A 17,588-nucleotide genomic window follows, 5' to 3' on the forward strand; every position below is an offset into this window, starting at 1 on the left:
TGAAAATAGATGGACGTTTCACTTGAAATATAAATATTCAGGTATTCATATCCTTTAAGTACGAATTTATTTCAATCAAGTCAACTTTATCTTTTAGAAATTATAACTTGGTATGAATTTATGCTTAAATATTGTAAATTCTATATATTTCGGAGCTGAGACTTAATAATTCCCTGGAGTGCTCAAAGAGCGTCAAAATGGCGAAGTATGTCTGCAATTTTCTCTTTTTCCACAAAATAATAGCACATAAAACAATGTGTATTCCGCTGATTTGCATGAATCATGTTTACTTTTGCCCCTCTATGTCCATACAATGCATAGAACATGAGATATCACTTAATGCAGTGATGAATAAATGTTTAGAGCCTGTTTTCTTTGATGACATCTGCTGGTGGTGTCTCATCTGTCTGTCTGTGTACTGTCAGACTGAGTGCCAGTGTCAGACCCCTGCCTCACTGTCCTGCCTTGCAAAATGCATAGCCTAGGCCTACATTGGTCCACAGAATAGAATGGTGATTGGTATCACACAATGAGTACCTTTGGTGTTATGTTCTGGCTTGTTTGGCAGTAGTTAAATGTAGCAATTCCTATTCCTAAGTCAAAAGCTAGAGCCCAGGTTCAATCCTGGGGAGAACTCGGGGATTGTATTCCTGGATGAACCGGCGTAGTTTCAAGGAACTAAAATTCCTGGCTCTTCACAACACAACAACGTAGGCCTTTGAAATACTAGCGGGTCTGTCAGATGAGACTAAAAGCCGTTGTCTCTTGTTCCTGAGTGTCTATGCCAGTAGTAGGCAAATAAAAGATCCCGCATGGTGGACAGTAGCCTATAGCGGATTCCATACCTCGGGCAAAAATCCAAAATAGGGTTACGACGCCGTTAATGATAATGAGATAATCCTTGACAACCAATAGACGTATTCGAAGAAGACGAATCAGTGCCCAAAAAATCAAATGCACACACTCAGAACAGGTCAGAAGACCTAAGCCGACTTCAGACATGAGACAATGCCTTTGTTCAAGGTCAAACGCATGATGACTGGTCAGTGCCAAAACAAACTTCTTCGAATTCATCTATGATTGAATGAAGAAAAAGCAAAAAAATAGCCACAGTCTTTACTTTTTGCTAGGGCTAGGCCTACCGGTACTTCAAACATTACCCCTTGCATAATAAATCTTTTTTATCTAGCCCTTTTTCGGCCGCCATGATGATGCAACATTCGAGGAACCTGGATTCCCCTCGGCCATCGAGTGTGGGGAGTTCACAGAGCACGTACAGCAATAGCAGCCGCTCTAGGTTTCCACAGGATGTCTGCGTTGGGGAAGAGTTGAAGATTGGAGTCCATGTTGCTCTGGAGAGATTCCGCATGAACGAAGAACAAAAGGGTATGCATTTGTTTATTTTCAGTCAGCTTTGGTCTTCTTGAATATTGACAAGTTCATTTTAAGTAATTAACTAATAAACCAAAAAAAAAGAAGCAGGCACCATCAAGTTAAAAACGAATTCATTTCTATACACTACTCTTAAGATTTGAAGAAAAAAATGTACTAAAATGCAAGCCAGCTTGTGCCCAGGCTGTTTTTTTACTTATTCATTTGGCCAGACCCGGACTATTCATTTATGTTGATGGCCTCAGTGCCTCTTGGCCCTAATCTCATTCGATTTCTTGTAGTACTAGGAGACAAGCCCCCACTTGAGGCACACAGTGTCATCAAGGCATTAAAAGTAAGTGAGTTCGTACTATTCTTCTTTTTCAGAGATTGAGTTTCCATCATCATTGACATCAACAGAGAGATGCTACATTCACAAAGTTTGTGCAAATCTTGGGATGAAGTCCAAAAGCAAAGGGTGAGAATTGAAGAATCTACCTTCCTTTTCAGATGGGATGCTCTGCCTTTACCAACAGGGGCTTGGTAGACTTGGTACTTTAGTATTGCAATTAACATAAAGAGCCTAGTGTCCATTTTTTGTGTCTAAAGCCATTGCTGGCATTCAAGTTGTTCATCAAATGGAGAGATAGCCTGATAGGAGGATGTGTTAACTATCGTTTGGAGGGGAAAGGGTGAACATATCTGCAGGTGTAATTTTTGAAGATTTTTGAGAACTAAATTGGTTATTCTATTTCTGTATGTTATTATCATTTTGTTTCAGAAAAGGAGCTGGCCGGTATATAACTGTTTCCAAGAAAGATGGTAGTCAGATTGTCCAAGCTTCAGCCTCGTTTCAACTGGCAAGGAATTCACGCCACCAAGTACATACCCTGATGCAGCGGTACCCCCTGACCAACAAGGAGAGAATGGACCTAATGCCAAGGACTGAACGAGGGCAAGGAGACTGTAAGTTATCAATTACTTGAATTAGCGATTTAGAATGTGACGTATTGTTTTATGCAAAATAATTACAGTAGAACCTCTCTATTAAGGACACCTTCGGGACTGGCAAGTGCTGTCTTTAATAGAGAGGTGTCCTGATTAGAGAGGTCAAATTGAATAGAAAATACCAATTTGGGACCGAAACTAGTGTCCTCAATAGAGAGGTTGTCCTTAATAGAGAGGTTGTCCTTAGTAGAGAGGTTGTCCTTAGTAGAGAGGTGTCTGCTAAGGGAGGTTCCACTGTAATTAAATCTGACAAGCTTATGAAGTATGATTACTTCATCTTTCAGCGGTTTCCAAAGATCTAACTCGGACCACAACTGGCCGTCTCAATAACGGTGTTCCACAGGTGCCACCTCGGCGTGGCGACTCCGATCTGCTAGCATTCAGAGAAACCCTACCAGTCATGGCATACAAAGATGAAATCACTAAAGGAATCTGCAATAACAAAGTCATCTTGATCTCCGGTGAAACAGGATCTGGAAAAACTACTCAGGTAAGCTTGGAACTTATCTACTACATGTATGTTACGTTCACTTCAGAGTACAGTAGAACCTATCTATTAAGGACACCCTCGGGACTGACAAGTGCTGTCCTTAATAGAGAGGTGTCCTAATTAGAGAGGTCAAATTGAAAGGAAACTACCAAGTTGGGACCAAAACTAGTGTCCTTAATAGAGAGGTTGTGCTTAATAGAGAGGTGTCCGCTAAGGGAGGTTCCACTGTAGTTCCACTTGCTTAGTTTGATGTGTGTAGAAACTTGTCAACTACTGCTTATTAATAGCCCTCTGTCTGATTAGGAATTTAGATTGATAAGTGATGAAGGAAACTGGTAGAGTTGTAGGGGGACGTCAGAGCTGCATTCTTTATTTCGAAAATCTGTCAGTTGACCAACGATCAGACAGGTGATTGTTTTGAGGGCAACTTGATACTTTTAATGAAGCCATTAATCCTCTGTGAAAATACAATTTCCTTCCTTATTTCACTGTCCATCTTGTGCCAGAGGTGTGTTACAGTTTTTGACTTTGTCCCTTATCTCTATTGAAAAGGGTCATCCTAACTTTTAAAAAAATACATAATTTTTTGCTTTTTTCCAGATACCTCAGTTTATCTTAGATGATAGTACGGGGAATAACAGACCATGTCGCATCATCTGCACACAGCCAAGGAGGATCTCCGCCTTGTCAATTGCTGAGAGAGTGGCTGCTGAGAGGGGAGAGAAGATTGGCCAGACAGTTGGCTATCAGATTAGGCTAGAAAGCAGGTGAGATAGTGATTCAACACGTAATTGACTTAACTCTAGTACTCGAGAATGTTCTCAATGCTTATCTGAAAGTCAACTGAAGTTAAAATCGTTCATAAGCTCTGTTTTTACTTACCTCAATTATGCCAGAAAATACTGAGATTCTCTCACATTTTTGAGCTGGTGATGATATCAAATCTTCCTCTAAATTGTAGGCTTTTTGAGCAGTTTTGTTTCATGCTGAAATATATTTGTATTTAGAACGGCTTTACAGTATTTGTACATTTTCAGAGTTTCACCCAAGACCCTGCTGACCTTCTGTACAAATGGTGTACTGTTGCGGACCTTGATGGGCGGTGACAACTCTCTCAATAGTGTGACCCACGTTATTGTGGTGAGTTAATTGGACAATCTACTAGTTGATATGATCAAAGTTGATCTTAATCCATTATGTAACTTTGCCTATAAGTATATGGACACGTGTGTAGGAATGGTTCATCACAGATTGCAGTCAGAAATGGAGGGACCAGTGTTTTTTATCAAACTCCAAGACAGAAGCTCCCACCCATCTCTTATATGTTTTGTACCATCCAGCAGTCTCAGCTCAAACTACCTGGCTGTGATGCAAGTCCTAACTCTGAAAATGTGGCAGTTACAATACCAGTTCATGTGTGAGTGTGTATCACTCGTTTTCAGCTAGTCATCAATCTGGCCAGATTTTGCTTAAAGTGTGTTCTTTTTTCACGTTTCAGGATGAAGTTCATGAACGAGACAGATTCTGTGATTTTCTGCTCACGTCACTCCGAGATATCATCCACCGGTATAAACACCTCAAATTGATATTAATGAGTGCTACTCTAAATACACAGCTCTTTTCAAATTACTTTAATGGGTGTCCAGTTATTGCAGGTAATTATTCTTTAGCTTATTATATATCTAACAGGTTGTATTTGTTTTTGTGACTGAAGTAGGCTAGAATTTCAAACAGAGATAACAAATCATCGGCAACAAGCACATTTGGACAACTTGTTTCTTATTAGGATTTTTAAAATATGTTTGTATCAAACTAATGCTTCAGTGATTTCTTGTAATGACCACATGTTTATCTTTTTCAGTCCCAGGCAAGCTGTATGATGTCAAGGAATACTTCCTAGAAGATGTCCTTAAAATGTACGTTGACAATCTCTTGGCTAACACAGTTTTACAATGAGGTCTAATACCATGGGTGATATGAATAAAGACTAGCAAATGCTTTTACTCCGGTTTTGTACAGGAAGGCCTTGTATAAATGTACATGGAGATTTAGATAAAAGCATTTGCTAGTCTTTATTCATATCACCCCATGTCTGTTGCTAAGTGATGGATACAGAACTTGCACCAAAAAAAACATTGATTGTCAAAATATTTGCACAGAACAGATGTTGTAAAAGAGTATTGAGTGAAGTTTGTAAAGCATGTCTTATTGATGTTACCGAAACTTTAATGTCAGTTTCTAAGAATGTTATTTAAATATGAGGTGAATTTCTTTCAGGACTAGTTATACCAATAAAGAGATGGAGAAGTACAAAAACGAATTGTCGAAGGTGGACCGGCAGGAGAAACAACTGAATGACTGGTGCAGCCACATGACGCCAGAACAACCTGCAGAGCCAGGGAATCGGAGGAAGGATAGTAATAAATTCCCACAGAACAGCATGACAGAGATCGAAGAAAAGATGATGGAGGTATTATGATTGATTAATTCATTTTATTGGTGTCTATATTCCTAAAGAAGAGAAATCACTATATGTAGGTTGTGAACATTGTTAGGGTCTCTTGTATGAGGCCAAGGTTGTGGGTCAAAGATCCTAGGTCCCCATGTGCAGTGGCCAAGTCAGCCAGTATATCTCTACCTTTCGTTTCAGCCATTTCAAACTTCTACTAAACAGAAAATGTTATGAAATTTCCTTCCTTGTTGATCTATTTTAATGATGTTTGTGTCTAAGGAGTGCTTACCAACTTCCTTTGAACAGAACAGTACTGGTACAAGGTAAAATGTCGGACTTTTTAACTTAATTATGTGACCTCATTTCAGATTGGTTTGGAGAGGGAGGATCTTGAGCCATGGTTGATAAAAGAGATGGACGATCTCCTCACCAGCATCTTCTTGTCTGGGGATGATGACGCCTTCAATCAGGTCATTCATCTTATCATGTGTGAGAATGTCAGTGGTAAGTTGATCACTGAATAGAACATCACGAAACATTTTTACGAGAAAACAAAGAATATTAGTGGTGTCTCAGTACTAAATTTTGTTTTTCATAACTTTTTCAGTTGATTACATGCACTCGGAGACCAGCGCTACTCCCCTGATGATTGCAGCCGGCCGTGGATTTGGACAAATCGTTGAACAACTTCTGTGCCTTGGAGCGAACACAAACATCAGAGCATCGAATGGATGGTCAGCGCTTGACTGGGCAAAGAAGTTTGATCGCAATGATGTCATTGAGTTACTTGAGGCCTACGTGTAAGTTAGGAGTGCATATTTGTTGAGGCATTTTCCAGTCCCAAAGGAAAACTTCGAGATTCTTCAAGAGTTGACTAGAATTAAATGGGAGTGATGGCTAGTGTACCTTTGGCAACAGTGGTAAGGACATCCTGTGCTCGAATGTTTGGAGGTCATTCAGGTTCAACCAAACTTAACTCGGAGATTAAAACTCGCTTCTATTGTCATCGCTCTTAGCCCAACCATCGACCACCCCCCGCTGCATGTCACGAGTCTCTATCTACTTCCAGAAGCGCCAGTGAAGAACCGAAACATGCAGAGGAACAGCTCATCAAAGACTCGCATACCATCAGCCCAGAAGATCGCGACCTGTTGAACATCTATCATCACAGTTTTGACGACGACAAGGTTGACCTTGACCTCATAATGGGTCTTTTGTACAAAATACACCAAGGTTCAGGAGAAGGTGCGAAGTCTTTCCTAACAGATCAGTAATTACCTTAATTCTGTTTGTTTGATGCATCTTGTCGCAAGAACTATACTAGCAACTTACTGCTAGATGTTGGAGAGGCTACTAACTTTCCAGAGTACCTGGAGAGATGTCCAACTGCTGTGACATGTCAGGCCTATACTCTTCCACATACAATCAAGTGGGGATACAAATCTTACATGCAGTCATACTTGAGGTGGCTTCGACAGCATAGTGCCCTCCCAGTCATATCTTTAATATTTGTGAATTATCATTTGAATTGTTGACTGAGAAGAAATTGAAATCTGAAAAGATCTACAAAATTCACATTGAGATGTATAAGCAGTAACAAGACAATCCCTCCTAAAATCCGGCTCCCCTTGTATATCTGGCGAGATCATGTTTTCAGGTGCTGTCCTGATCTTCCTACCCGGCTATGATGAGATCATCTCCCTCAGAGACAAGATCATGATGGATGAGAGATGCTTCGGTGACAACTCGCGCTACATTCTCTTCACCCTTCACTCAAACATGCAGACCACCGACCAGAAGAAAGTATTCAAGGCTGTGCCGCATGGCGTTCGAAAAATTGTGAGTACAAAAAATACCTGTGACTGGTTGCATGTGAAACACCAAAGGAAGGTTCTATAATTTATGGGATGGCATGCAGGACAGGCTCCATTGGTCAGTGAAAGTCTTTGGCAGTCAAACTTCTGTTTTGATTCTGTGACTGTGAGCAAAGTTCGTAGCTTTTTTTTTTCTGCTACATACATGTAATGCATAGCTTCATACAGTTTAAAACTTCTACATGTATCAAGAAAGTTTATACTTGATAATTTTGTTACAAAGTATGTTTTGTCTGAAGTTTTCTTGTCTCATTTAGATCCTTAGCACCAACATAGCTGAGACCAGTGTTACCATCAATGATGTGGTTTATGTGATAGATTCTGGAAAGGTGAAAGAGGTCAGTAATTACAACATCAATTCTCACAAATTCCACGTGTTTAAAAATCGTATTAAAGAGGGTAGTTTAGTCCAGTGGTTAGGGCATTGAACCTATTGATATTTTCAACCATCATTGGTGTGTGACCAAACGTATGGCATTCATTGTTAAGGCCCACATATTTACTAGAAGCGAGAACTCTGATTAAAATGATTAAAATGATCTATGCTGACTTGTCTTCTCTTCTTGCCCAACAGAAATCATTCGATGCTCTGACGTCAGTTACTACACTGAAAAGTATTTGGATATCAAGGGCCAGTGCCCAGCAGAGGAAAGGAAGGTAATGCAGTTTTATGTCTAGGAATAGAGACTTCATAATCAATACTACAATCTGACTAGAGCGATGATCATGTTGGCCCTTTTCAAAAGAACTGACTATGCAGTTTTATGTCTAGGAATAGAGACTTCATAATCAATACTACAATCTGACTAGAGCGATGATCATGTTGGCCCTTTTCAAAAGAACTGACTATGCAGTTTTATGTCTAGGAATAGAGACTTCATAATCAGTACTACTAATCTGACTAGAGCGATGATCATGTTGGCCCTTTTCAAAAGAACTGACTATGCAGTTTTATGTCTAGGAATAGAGACTTCATAATCAGTACTACTAATCTGACTAGAGCGATGATCATGTTGGCCCTTTTCAAAAGAACTGACTATGCAGTTTTATGTCTAGGAATAGAGACTTCATAATCAGTACTACTAATCTGACTAGAGCGATGATCATGTTGGCCCTTTTCAAAAGAACTGACTATGCAGTTTTATGTCTAGGAATAGAGACTTCATAATCAGTACTACTAATCTGACTAGAGCGATGATCATGTTGGCCCTTTTCAAAAGAACTGACTATGCAGTTTTATGTCTAGGAATAGAGACTTCATAATCAGTACTACTAATCTGACTAGAGCGATGATCATGTTGGCCCTTTTCAAAAGAACTGACTATGCAGTTTTATGTCTAGGAATAGAGACTTCATAATCAATACTAATAATCTGAGCAGAGCGATGATCATGTTGGCCCTTTTCAAAAGAACTGACTGCATTATCTCAATAACTGATGTTGCCTGCCTTAAAGAGATAACCACTTCACGACTGGATGTGCAAAGAAGAGTAAGAAAGTGTCCTTTTTCAAGGCATGATTTCTTCAGAATTTGAATGTGATATCAGTGTGGTTCATTCCCAATACCTGAAGACTGACACTGGCTGACCTATCATGTCTCTTTGCTTTCAGAGCTGGTCGATGTCGTGCTGGGATTTGCTACCATCTCTTCAGTACGATTCGCCACAACACCATGCTGGAGTACCAAGACCCAGAGATTCTGCGCTACCCGCTGCAAGAGCTTTGCCTTCACACCAAAATGCTGGCACCTGTGTGCTGTCCTATTGCTGACTTCTTGTCCCGGGCTCCTGAACCACCTGCTTTCTTGTTGACGAGGAATGCTGTTACCCTTCTGAAGGTTGGTAATCATGAAATAGTTACGATTTCACTTGAGCCCCTCATACAGTTTCCAGCTTTCACATGGGGTGGTGTGGATAGTGCCCTCTTCCAAGCAAGGCCAGGGACTTGCTCTCTCGTGGATGCTGGCAGCATGGGAAAGTTGTGCCAGTGGATTGATTTGATAAGTTGAGAATTTCAACTATCACAGGACAAATTTTACAGTAATGTTGAGGGAAATGAGAAAGCCCAAGATAATGGGCTTGGATTAAATCCTATGATATCTCCGAGGTTGACAGGCGCTGCTAATACTTTCTTCTTCCACCTTTTCAGCAAATCGATGCACTGGACCAGTGGGAAGACCTGACCGAGCTTGGACATCACTTGACGGACCTTCCCCTTGAGCCAAGATATGGCAAGATGATCTTGTATTCTGTTGTCTTGAAGTGTTTGGACCCAATCCTCACGATATCGTGTACGCTGGCATACAGAGACCCATGTAAGTTTAAATTACTATTCCTTAAAACTCTTGATGGGTCGATTACCACGTCTGTTGCCAAGAGAGGGCTCAAGACTTTTTCTTCAAAACAGTTAACAATCAGGAAAACCAATTCATGTGACCATTTGTTGAAAAGCTCTTGATGTGCACTCTCTGATATCATTTTTGGATAAGTTGTACATATTTGCCATTTGTGATGAACAGGAGTGCATATTCTTTTCTCTGCAGTCTCCATACCAGCACAGCCCTCCCAGAAGCGAGCAGCAAACTTGGCAAGGAGGAAGTTTTCTGCGGGGACGTACAGTGACCACATGGCATTGCTGAGGGCATTTCAGGCATGGCAGAAGGCTCGTGCTGATGGATGGGAGAGACAGTTCTGTCAGAAGAACTTCATATCTGGTGCTACCATGGAGATGATCCTTGGAATGAGGTAGGCAAAGTAAAGACATCCCTATACCTCCCCATTGAGATTATCATCAATTCATATGTTGTGTTTACTTTAAGGAGACAGTCTCCCTTGCACACCATCTACTTTCTGTAGCCTAGATAGAGGCTATTTTCTTTTCTGCAATGAATGCATTCTAAGATTAATCTAACATAAAGTAGGCAGGTATAGATAGATGCAGCTATACAGGATTAAGAGTAACAACATTTCTTGTGCTTTTTAGGACTCAGCTCCTTGGACAGCTCAGGGCATCAGGGTTTGTTCGTGCCAGGGGTTGTGGAGACATCCGTGACCTGAATACCAACTCAGAGAACTGGGCAGTAGTGAAGGCAGCTCTTCTAGCCGGCATGTACCCCAACGTCATCCGGTTCGACAGACAGAGAGGGCGACTCACCACGCTGTAAGTAACAAAGTATTCTTCAGATTTTTGCAAGAGGTGGCACACTGTCATTTGCATGAAGTTCTCAGAAAGTATTTCATGCCGAATGGCAGACATGTGGTCTGAATTAAGGATGTTATTTATTCAAGGTCATAACTCGCACAACGTAGTGAGTGTAATGGTTACGTATACACTGTATGTAAAGTGTAAACAAGATGCATATATCCATCATGTCCATCGAATCTAAAAAAATTAGTGCAGACCCATGACAATTCTGGTTCCGGTACAGTTTGTCGCATTCCATATGGGCCGCTCGTTGGCCGATCCTGCATTCATGACGCACCGCACCCACAGTTACGAGGTCGGACGTGAATCCCATTGTTTCCTTTCTCGTGACGCAATTATTTCATGACGTCATGACTCATTGACCATTCACACAAGTAGATTTATTCACACCGGCGCCACTGAAGTGCGGGTGTGGGACATCATGTATTTAAAAATCGTCTGCTAGGACATACAGTTGTGTGAGTTCACTAGAGCTTGCTCTTTACATATTATTATGGTCATTGTTGAAGGACAAAATTCCAATGTTCGTTATGATTTGATTTCCCTGGTGAAGAGATTCCAGTGAAATCTGTTCATTAATCTTCAGATTTTATCATGATTTCCAATCATTGAAATGATTGACTGCTTTATGAATCATATTTCCTCTCATTCAGTCGCGAGAGTAAAGTGCGCCCGCACTACCGATCTGTGATAATGACCTCCCCAGCCAAGTACTCCGAGGCCAGTACGCTGGCCAAGGCGTTGAAGAATCTTCCAACCGACTGGTTATTCTACGAAGAAATGACCCGAGCGCAGAGAATAGCCAGTGTGAACTGTTGCACAGTCGTGTCACCCATCACTCTGGGTATCTTTGCCGGTCCAGCCAAACTACCGATGGATGCTTTGAAGGGTCATCGACAGCATCATGGTAAGGATATAGTCACGTCGTGTCCGCGGGAAGGATTTAATCTTTGTTTTGAATGATGGCATACTGTACTTTGTTGAAAAGAGAGGTGGACATTTTACAGGGATTAGGAGATTGCCACAGTCAGCTCTCTCCCTCTGTACCTCTTTCTCTGCTTCAGTGCTTGACCTACTGAAGGATGTTTTGAGGCCAGATGTTTTGTCGACTAGTACAACAGTTCAGCTACTATTGCCATAAAAGTTATGTATTTCAGATGAAGAGTGCTTCCAAGATGTTATAATCGGCACCGAGTGCCATGACTGAGATAAGTTCATCTTTAAAAATCCCTCGTTTCTTGCAGGTGGTAGTGGAGATGGCAGCATGGGCATGGGAGGAGGTGTCTCCAGTGATTCGGAGGGAGAAGAGAAGGATGAGCCGTGTGGCAACTCCGCATCACTCACATTAGATGACTGGATCTCGTTCCATGTGGATGGAGAGGTTGGCATCATTTGAAATTGTTGGATTAAATAATGTACTGGTGTTTCCCGTCTGAAAAAATGCAGTGGATGAAATGTTATAGGCAATGCGTACTCTAAAGATAGCCATTGTTGTTACCTAATGGAAACTGTTTTTGAATCTGTGATGGGTTATCCATGTTTCATTGCTCTGCGTTGATGTCTAAACATTTACAGAGAATCTTACTGCTGTGTGTAGTGGGACTAAATAACAAAAGTCTATCTGAGCGATCACTGATCAGGAGATTACCTTCCTAAATTGAATAACAATTTGATGAATATTAGGTACCGGTACACTCTATAAAAGTTAATCACTGTTGTTATTTCTCTTCTTTCTAGGCTGCACACCTTGCCCTTGGCTTGAGACAGAAGTGGCACTCACTCTTCATGAGGAGGATGAGAGCCCCGGCTAAGCCATGGTCACAAGTGGATGAGGTGGGTGGACTGGACTTTGTGGTCTCTTTACATGTGTGGCTAATTTTGCCAAAGTAGTTGAGTTTGTCAACAGGTAGTCTAGGCTTACTACTGGTACTGCTTGTCACGTTACATATTTTTGAGTCTTCCCAACTTAAGAAGGCAGACGTTGATGCCATTGTATAATCAAAGATACATGCTTCGTCGATCAGAATTGAATCTTTTGTGCTTAAAATTTACAGGCTGTCATCAAGGTGGTGGTGAGTGTGCTCACGAATGAGGAACAATCACTTGGACTTCAGCAGCCAGCTGGGATCGGTCAGAGACCAAGACCTATGTGTAAGTGTTTGGGCATGTCTAGTAGGCAATGCAAGTTGTAAACATTCTTCTGCAATCTAAGATGTTGAGATACACTTTTAACAAAAAAGAGAAAATAGTCTTTAAATTCTTCTGAACACACTCGATTGTCTACTTATGTAATGGGTTTTTGGTAGTAATGAAGAAAACTTGCGTGTTTTGAAAATTTAGCTGCAGTGAACCACTTTGTGGACTAATACCTACTCCTCCTGAGCTTGGTCTACCTTGTTTCCTTCAGCCACAGATGGGATGACCCCCTCCGACAGTCGGCGAGGCTCAAATGAGATTGAAAACCAGTCTGATGATTCCTCACACGGCAGCAACTATAGCGGCTCAGGCAAGAAGGGCGGCGGCTGGAGGGTTTCCACACCACCGAAGCGAAGAGAATTCTTCAGTGAGTAAAAGTCTACCAATACACTAGTTAGTTTTCAAATTAGAAATTCCCTGCAGTAGCTTTGAAAAATAGGCAACATGGTCAAAGTTTACAAGAGTACGGTAGACTGGAAAGAAAAGATCATGGTAGATGCCTTGGTTGGGATCCCAGATCCGGGTGGACACTTTCCATATTTCACTCCCTTTGCTGTGTCTTCACCCGGCCGTTCGTCTCTTATCAATTTGGACACTGTTTTGGAATGAAATTAGATTTACAACTTGCTCAGTTAATCGTGCTATGTTCAATCAGCCAGTTGTGTTCACTCAACCAATCAGATGATTCTTTTCCACACTAAAGAGTCGTGAAATTTTGGTCGCTACTTCTTTGAAAGAATCGCCAAACTTTTTTCAGAATCGCAGAAATCTGAAGATCGCTCCGAAACATCGTCCAACAGATCAGCAGCAAGTGGCCAGGGTTCCAACAGCAACAGTAACAGTGGTAGTCTGAGGGGTAGCGCCTCCAGCACCCCTTGCACAAGCCCACAGCCATCGGGCTCCCCTGGAAAATGGGCCGAATCCAACGCCCATCCCTCGAGGTTCTTTGTAATGAAGTGCAATAATCATAAGAATCTTGACTTCTCCTACTCGAGGGGTGTTTGGGCGACCGTGTCAAAGAACGAGAAGGCCCTTAACAAGTGTCTTGATGTGAGTATAAATGTAAAATAAACTAAATTTGGTACTTTGTGTTGAAGAGAGTATTGATATTCATGCATGTAATCAAATCAAATAAACACGTGCAGGTAAAAAATCATTTCACGAGTCAGCCAAATATTTTAAAAGACAATGGTAAACAACTATGAAAAAAACATTTGTACCATAATAGGTAAGACCCTTGGGCCACAGCGATCTTGTAATATAACTCAGCAGGTAAGTTCAAAGAAGAACTGCTGAGCAATCAATCGGCTGCTATTGGTAAAAACTATTGAAGTACATGTAGACTATTTCATACTTTTTGAAGTAGAACATATACAAACATCTATCTAATCCTTCTCTTTGAACTTGTTACACAGATAGTGTAAAAAGGACAACAAATATAAATGTTGTTTTTCTCCATTTAAGGAGGGTAAGAATGTGTTCCTCATATTCTCAGTCCAGGGAAGCGGCCACTTCCAGGGCTATGCCAAGTTAGTGCAGCCAATCGGTAAGGAGGGCAAATCTCAAGATTTTAATCAAGCCGGCTTGGGAGGAAACTTCCGAATCGAATGGATCAAAAGGTGAGTTGAAATTCTCTGGGAAAGTGTGATCAGTAGTGAATGAAGTTGTCCCATGTGTGTTCAACAACTCAAGAGTGGCTTATATAAAGGGTACAGTACAGTAGCCCCTTGGAAAACAAGTGTTAGAGTGAATCTCAAGAGATTACAAAATGTAACTGACTATTTCAGAGCCAACCTGCCATTCCAACATTGCCATCATCTACTCAATCCATACAACAATAGCAGAAGGGTGCAGATCAGCAGAGATGGACAGGTAAGGTTTGGGCATTTGATGAGGGAGACCAACAGAGACAGTCTATATCTTTCACCTACTCACACTCACAAAAAAGAGAAGTTCATGTTGTATGTTCTGTCACAAAGCATTGAATGACGGTGTGAAAAGTTTTCAATCAGATAATTGTCTTCACTTGAAAGATATTTGTGGAGTCCTACTCCTCCAGAGTCCAGGAACTTTGAATGAGATACAACAGAAGATAATGTGAAGCAGTGTTGATAAGAAAGCTCAGTGGAGTTCAAGTAGCTGACTGGTTAACTTGATTTACCGGTTCCACTCTTTAGTCTTGTCTCCTTGTTTACCTGCATCTCATCTGATTTGTCTGTTACAGGAAATCGAACCAACCGTTGGTGAACAACTGATAAAACTTTGGGAGCGAGTACCGGGCTACCAGGGCAGACCTGGTGAGGATGAAAGCCAGGGAGCAGAAGGCTATGACGATCACAGATTCGACAAGCCCTCCACCCCTAAATATGGCAATAAGGGCTTCAAACAGCAGTGGAGCCCAGACGGTGGCCACGGGTATGGTCACTTCCAGGGTGGGTATGGTGGGTACCCTGGTGGAAAGAACATGCACAGTCCTCGGATGTCACATCAGATGGGACCTCACTTCAACCCGATGTACGTTTCACCAGTTATGAACCCTAATCAGGTAAGCATTCAGTTCAAATTCTTTATTATCTTATTGGCTTTTATCATCGATGAAGCATCATGATTTTGTAATTGTTAGGTCGTTGCTTATTCCTGAGGGGCAACTGCTCTTTCTGGTTTCCAATTGATAACGATTCAGAAAACTAACCCTCTCTCTCTTACCTCCTGCAGTTGTCTCCAAGTGGTATGAGGATGAATCCCCCTCAATCAGTATCGCCAGGACAAGGGATGAATCCCGTCATGATCCTACAACGAGGCAGCCACTCGCCTCAAAACAGACACCAGGGTCCGAACTCGTCGCCTAAGCCGCATCATCACTCCATGACACCAACTTCAATGGGTTACCAAGGTGGATATTATCATCAAGGAAATTAAATGGACTCTGAACAATTCTGAAATGTTGGAACCTATCCTGTAGAATGGAAAGTGACATGCCTGCACATTCCAGACAAAGGTTATCAAGAACATTTCAGACATTCAGTGTGTTTCAGTGTAGTGGGGTTCCAGGGCCAACAGGGTCCTCGATGCACCACTCTATTGCATAAACAGATAAGGGCATCAAAAGTTCTAATATAAATTATCCAAGGGAGAACGTATACACGTACATGTGGAAAAGTGTTTTTATCTGGAAATTGACGACTGTCTGTACATGTAGTTAAGCATCATGGTGCCTTCTGATGGATCCTTTCATACACATATAAGAACTGGCACTGTCAATCTTTCAAGGCAGACAGTACTTAAACGAGTGTACCACAATTAATGATTTATTAACTTAATTATTTATAATGTCCAGTTTGGCAACCTTTTCAAAATCATTATTAGAACTTGCCGTCAGAATTTTAATGATTTGATTTGTTGTGTCTGTGAAATTTTCCTGTATGTACTGTTTCAGTCTTTTTGAATAAAATGTATGATGAGTTGTTTGATTATTAATGGAGCAAATGTTACTGGAAAGTAAATGTACTCTTTACTTGTAGTTGAATTCATATGCTGGTCACTTGCACGACAGAAAAATGAATTGTTTGGAATTGACTGATGATCCAGGATTCCTAGATCACTTGTGTTGAAGTGGTGTTTGCCTTGCTCAGTGTTCTGACTCTGAAATCAGCTTCTTCGTGGGGCAATCTGCTCACAGTATGAAAGGTCACCAAGTTAGAAGATCATTGATCTCAAATCTTAATCAGATTTTTAGTCAATCACGTGCCAAATTGCTCATTATCACTTGTTGCTTAATAATTGGATTTCGCTTTTTAGAGTTTGAGACCTGTGAGTTATGTTAGTTAGAATACGTGAGATTTTCTCTCTGCCCAGTGTCAGAAGCAGGAGAATATGCATTTTGTTCCTCTCATCAGTGAAAGACCATGGATTAGCTTCCGTCTCAATTGAAAATCAATGAAAAAGGGAAACACTTTGTGATAAAAAAATAAGTAAAAGTGGGAATTCTGTTATAAAAATGCAAAATGAATTGGCTTATAAAAATGCAAAATGAATTGGCTTGGCTGAAGACAAAGAAGTGTAAATAATATTACTGTTATTGTCTAATTCAGTTCTTGGTTCCCGAAAGCTTATAACAAACTGAACATCTCCTTATCTGGAACATGTCATGGACTCCCACCTAGTTTTCAATACCAAGGTGCAATAAGAAGACTATTTGTGGTTGCAGGCAACCAGCATTTTTTAAAATACCAAATGTTGTTGTGAGGTCTGTACATGTACATAACAGTTGGGTGTACATGTACTGTATTGCCATTTTGTCCTTACACCATGTCTAATTGTAAGATTCTAATTCGATTGTTTGGTTTTTTTGTTAGGATTGTACCTAACTACAAATGAAGACATTGTTTAGCTTTTCTTGTGAAATCTTTTAAACTGGTATCTTCTTTTGCTTTGTACCTAACTACAAATGAAGACATTGTTCAACTTTTCTTCTGAAATCTTTTAAACTGGTGTCCTCTTTTGCTTTGTACCTAACTACAAATGAAGACATTGTTTATTGTTTAACTTTTCTTCTGAAATCTTTTAAACTGGGGTCCTCTTTTGCTTTGTACCTAACTACAAATGAAGACATTGTTTAACTTTTCTTCTGAAATCTTTCAAACTGGTGTCCTCTTCTGCTTTGTACCTAACTACAAATGAAGACATTGTTTAACTTTTCTTCTGAAATCTTTCAAACTGGTGTCCTCTTCTGCTTTGTACCTAACTACAAATGAAGACATTGTTTAACTTTTCTTCTGAAATCTTTTAAACTAGTGTCTTCTTTTGCTTTGTACCTAACTACAAATGAAGACATTGTTTAACTTTTCTTCTGAAATTTTTCAAACTAGTGTCTTCTTTTGCTTTGTACCTAACTACAAATGAAGACATTGTTTAACTTTTCTTCTGAAATCTTTTAAACTGGTGTCCTCTTCTGCTTTGTACCTAACTACAAATGAAGACATTGTTTCACTTTT

The 17,588-nt window shown here is 40.6% G+C and overlaps 1 protein-coding gene across 1 annotated transcript; it reads left to right on the forward strand.

Moving 5' to 3' along the window:
- The first annotated feature begins 197 nt into the window (after positions 1-197).
- LOC135482581 (3'-5' RNA helicase YTHDC2-like) lies at positions 198-15,759 on the forward strand. Its single transcript, XM_064762740.1, has 30 exons — positions 198-205; positions 1,190-1,386; positions 1,759-1,849; positions 2,153-2,337; positions 2,664-2,869; positions 3,470-3,636; positions 3,907-4,009; positions 4,368-4,524; positions 4,731-4,785; positions 5,147-5,339; positions 5,690-5,825; positions 5,929-6,121; positions 6,391-6,566; positions 6,979-7,160; positions 7,453-7,533; positions 7,770-7,852; positions 8,806-9,031; positions 9,343-9,508; positions 9,737-9,938; positions 10,177-10,353; positions 11,052-11,305; positions 11,643-11,779; positions 12,136-12,231; positions 12,453-12,549; positions 12,806-12,961; positions 13,352-13,644; positions 14,059-14,213; positions 14,382-14,466; positions 14,819-15,139; positions 15,310-15,759. The coding sequence occupies exons 1-30, from the start codon at positions 198-200 to the stop codon at positions 15,511-15,513; spliced, it is 4,782 nt and encodes a 1,593-aa protein (XP_064618810.1). The 3' UTR covers positions 15,514-15,759.
- Positions 15,760-17,588: the final 1,829 nt, after the last annotated feature.

This window comes from Lineus longissimus, chromosome 2 (genome assembly GCF_910592395.1).
Source record: "Lineus longissimus chromosome 2, tnLinLong1.2, whole genome shotgun sequence".
Taxonomy (NCBI): Eukaryota; Metazoa; Nemertea; class Pilidiophora; order Heteronemertea; family Lineidae; genus Lineus; species Lineus longissimus.

Coding starts and splice junctions, on each gene's coding strand:
- LOC135482581 (XM_064762740.1), top strand. Junction 3,637..3,906: donor CAGATTAGGCTAGAAAGCAG/GTGAGATAGTGA, acceptor GTACATTTTCAG/AGTTTCACCCAAGACCCTGC. Junction 7,161..7,452: donor CGCATGGCGTTCGAAAAATT/GTGAGTACAAAA, acceptor TGTCTCATTTAG/ATCCTTAGCACCAACATAGC.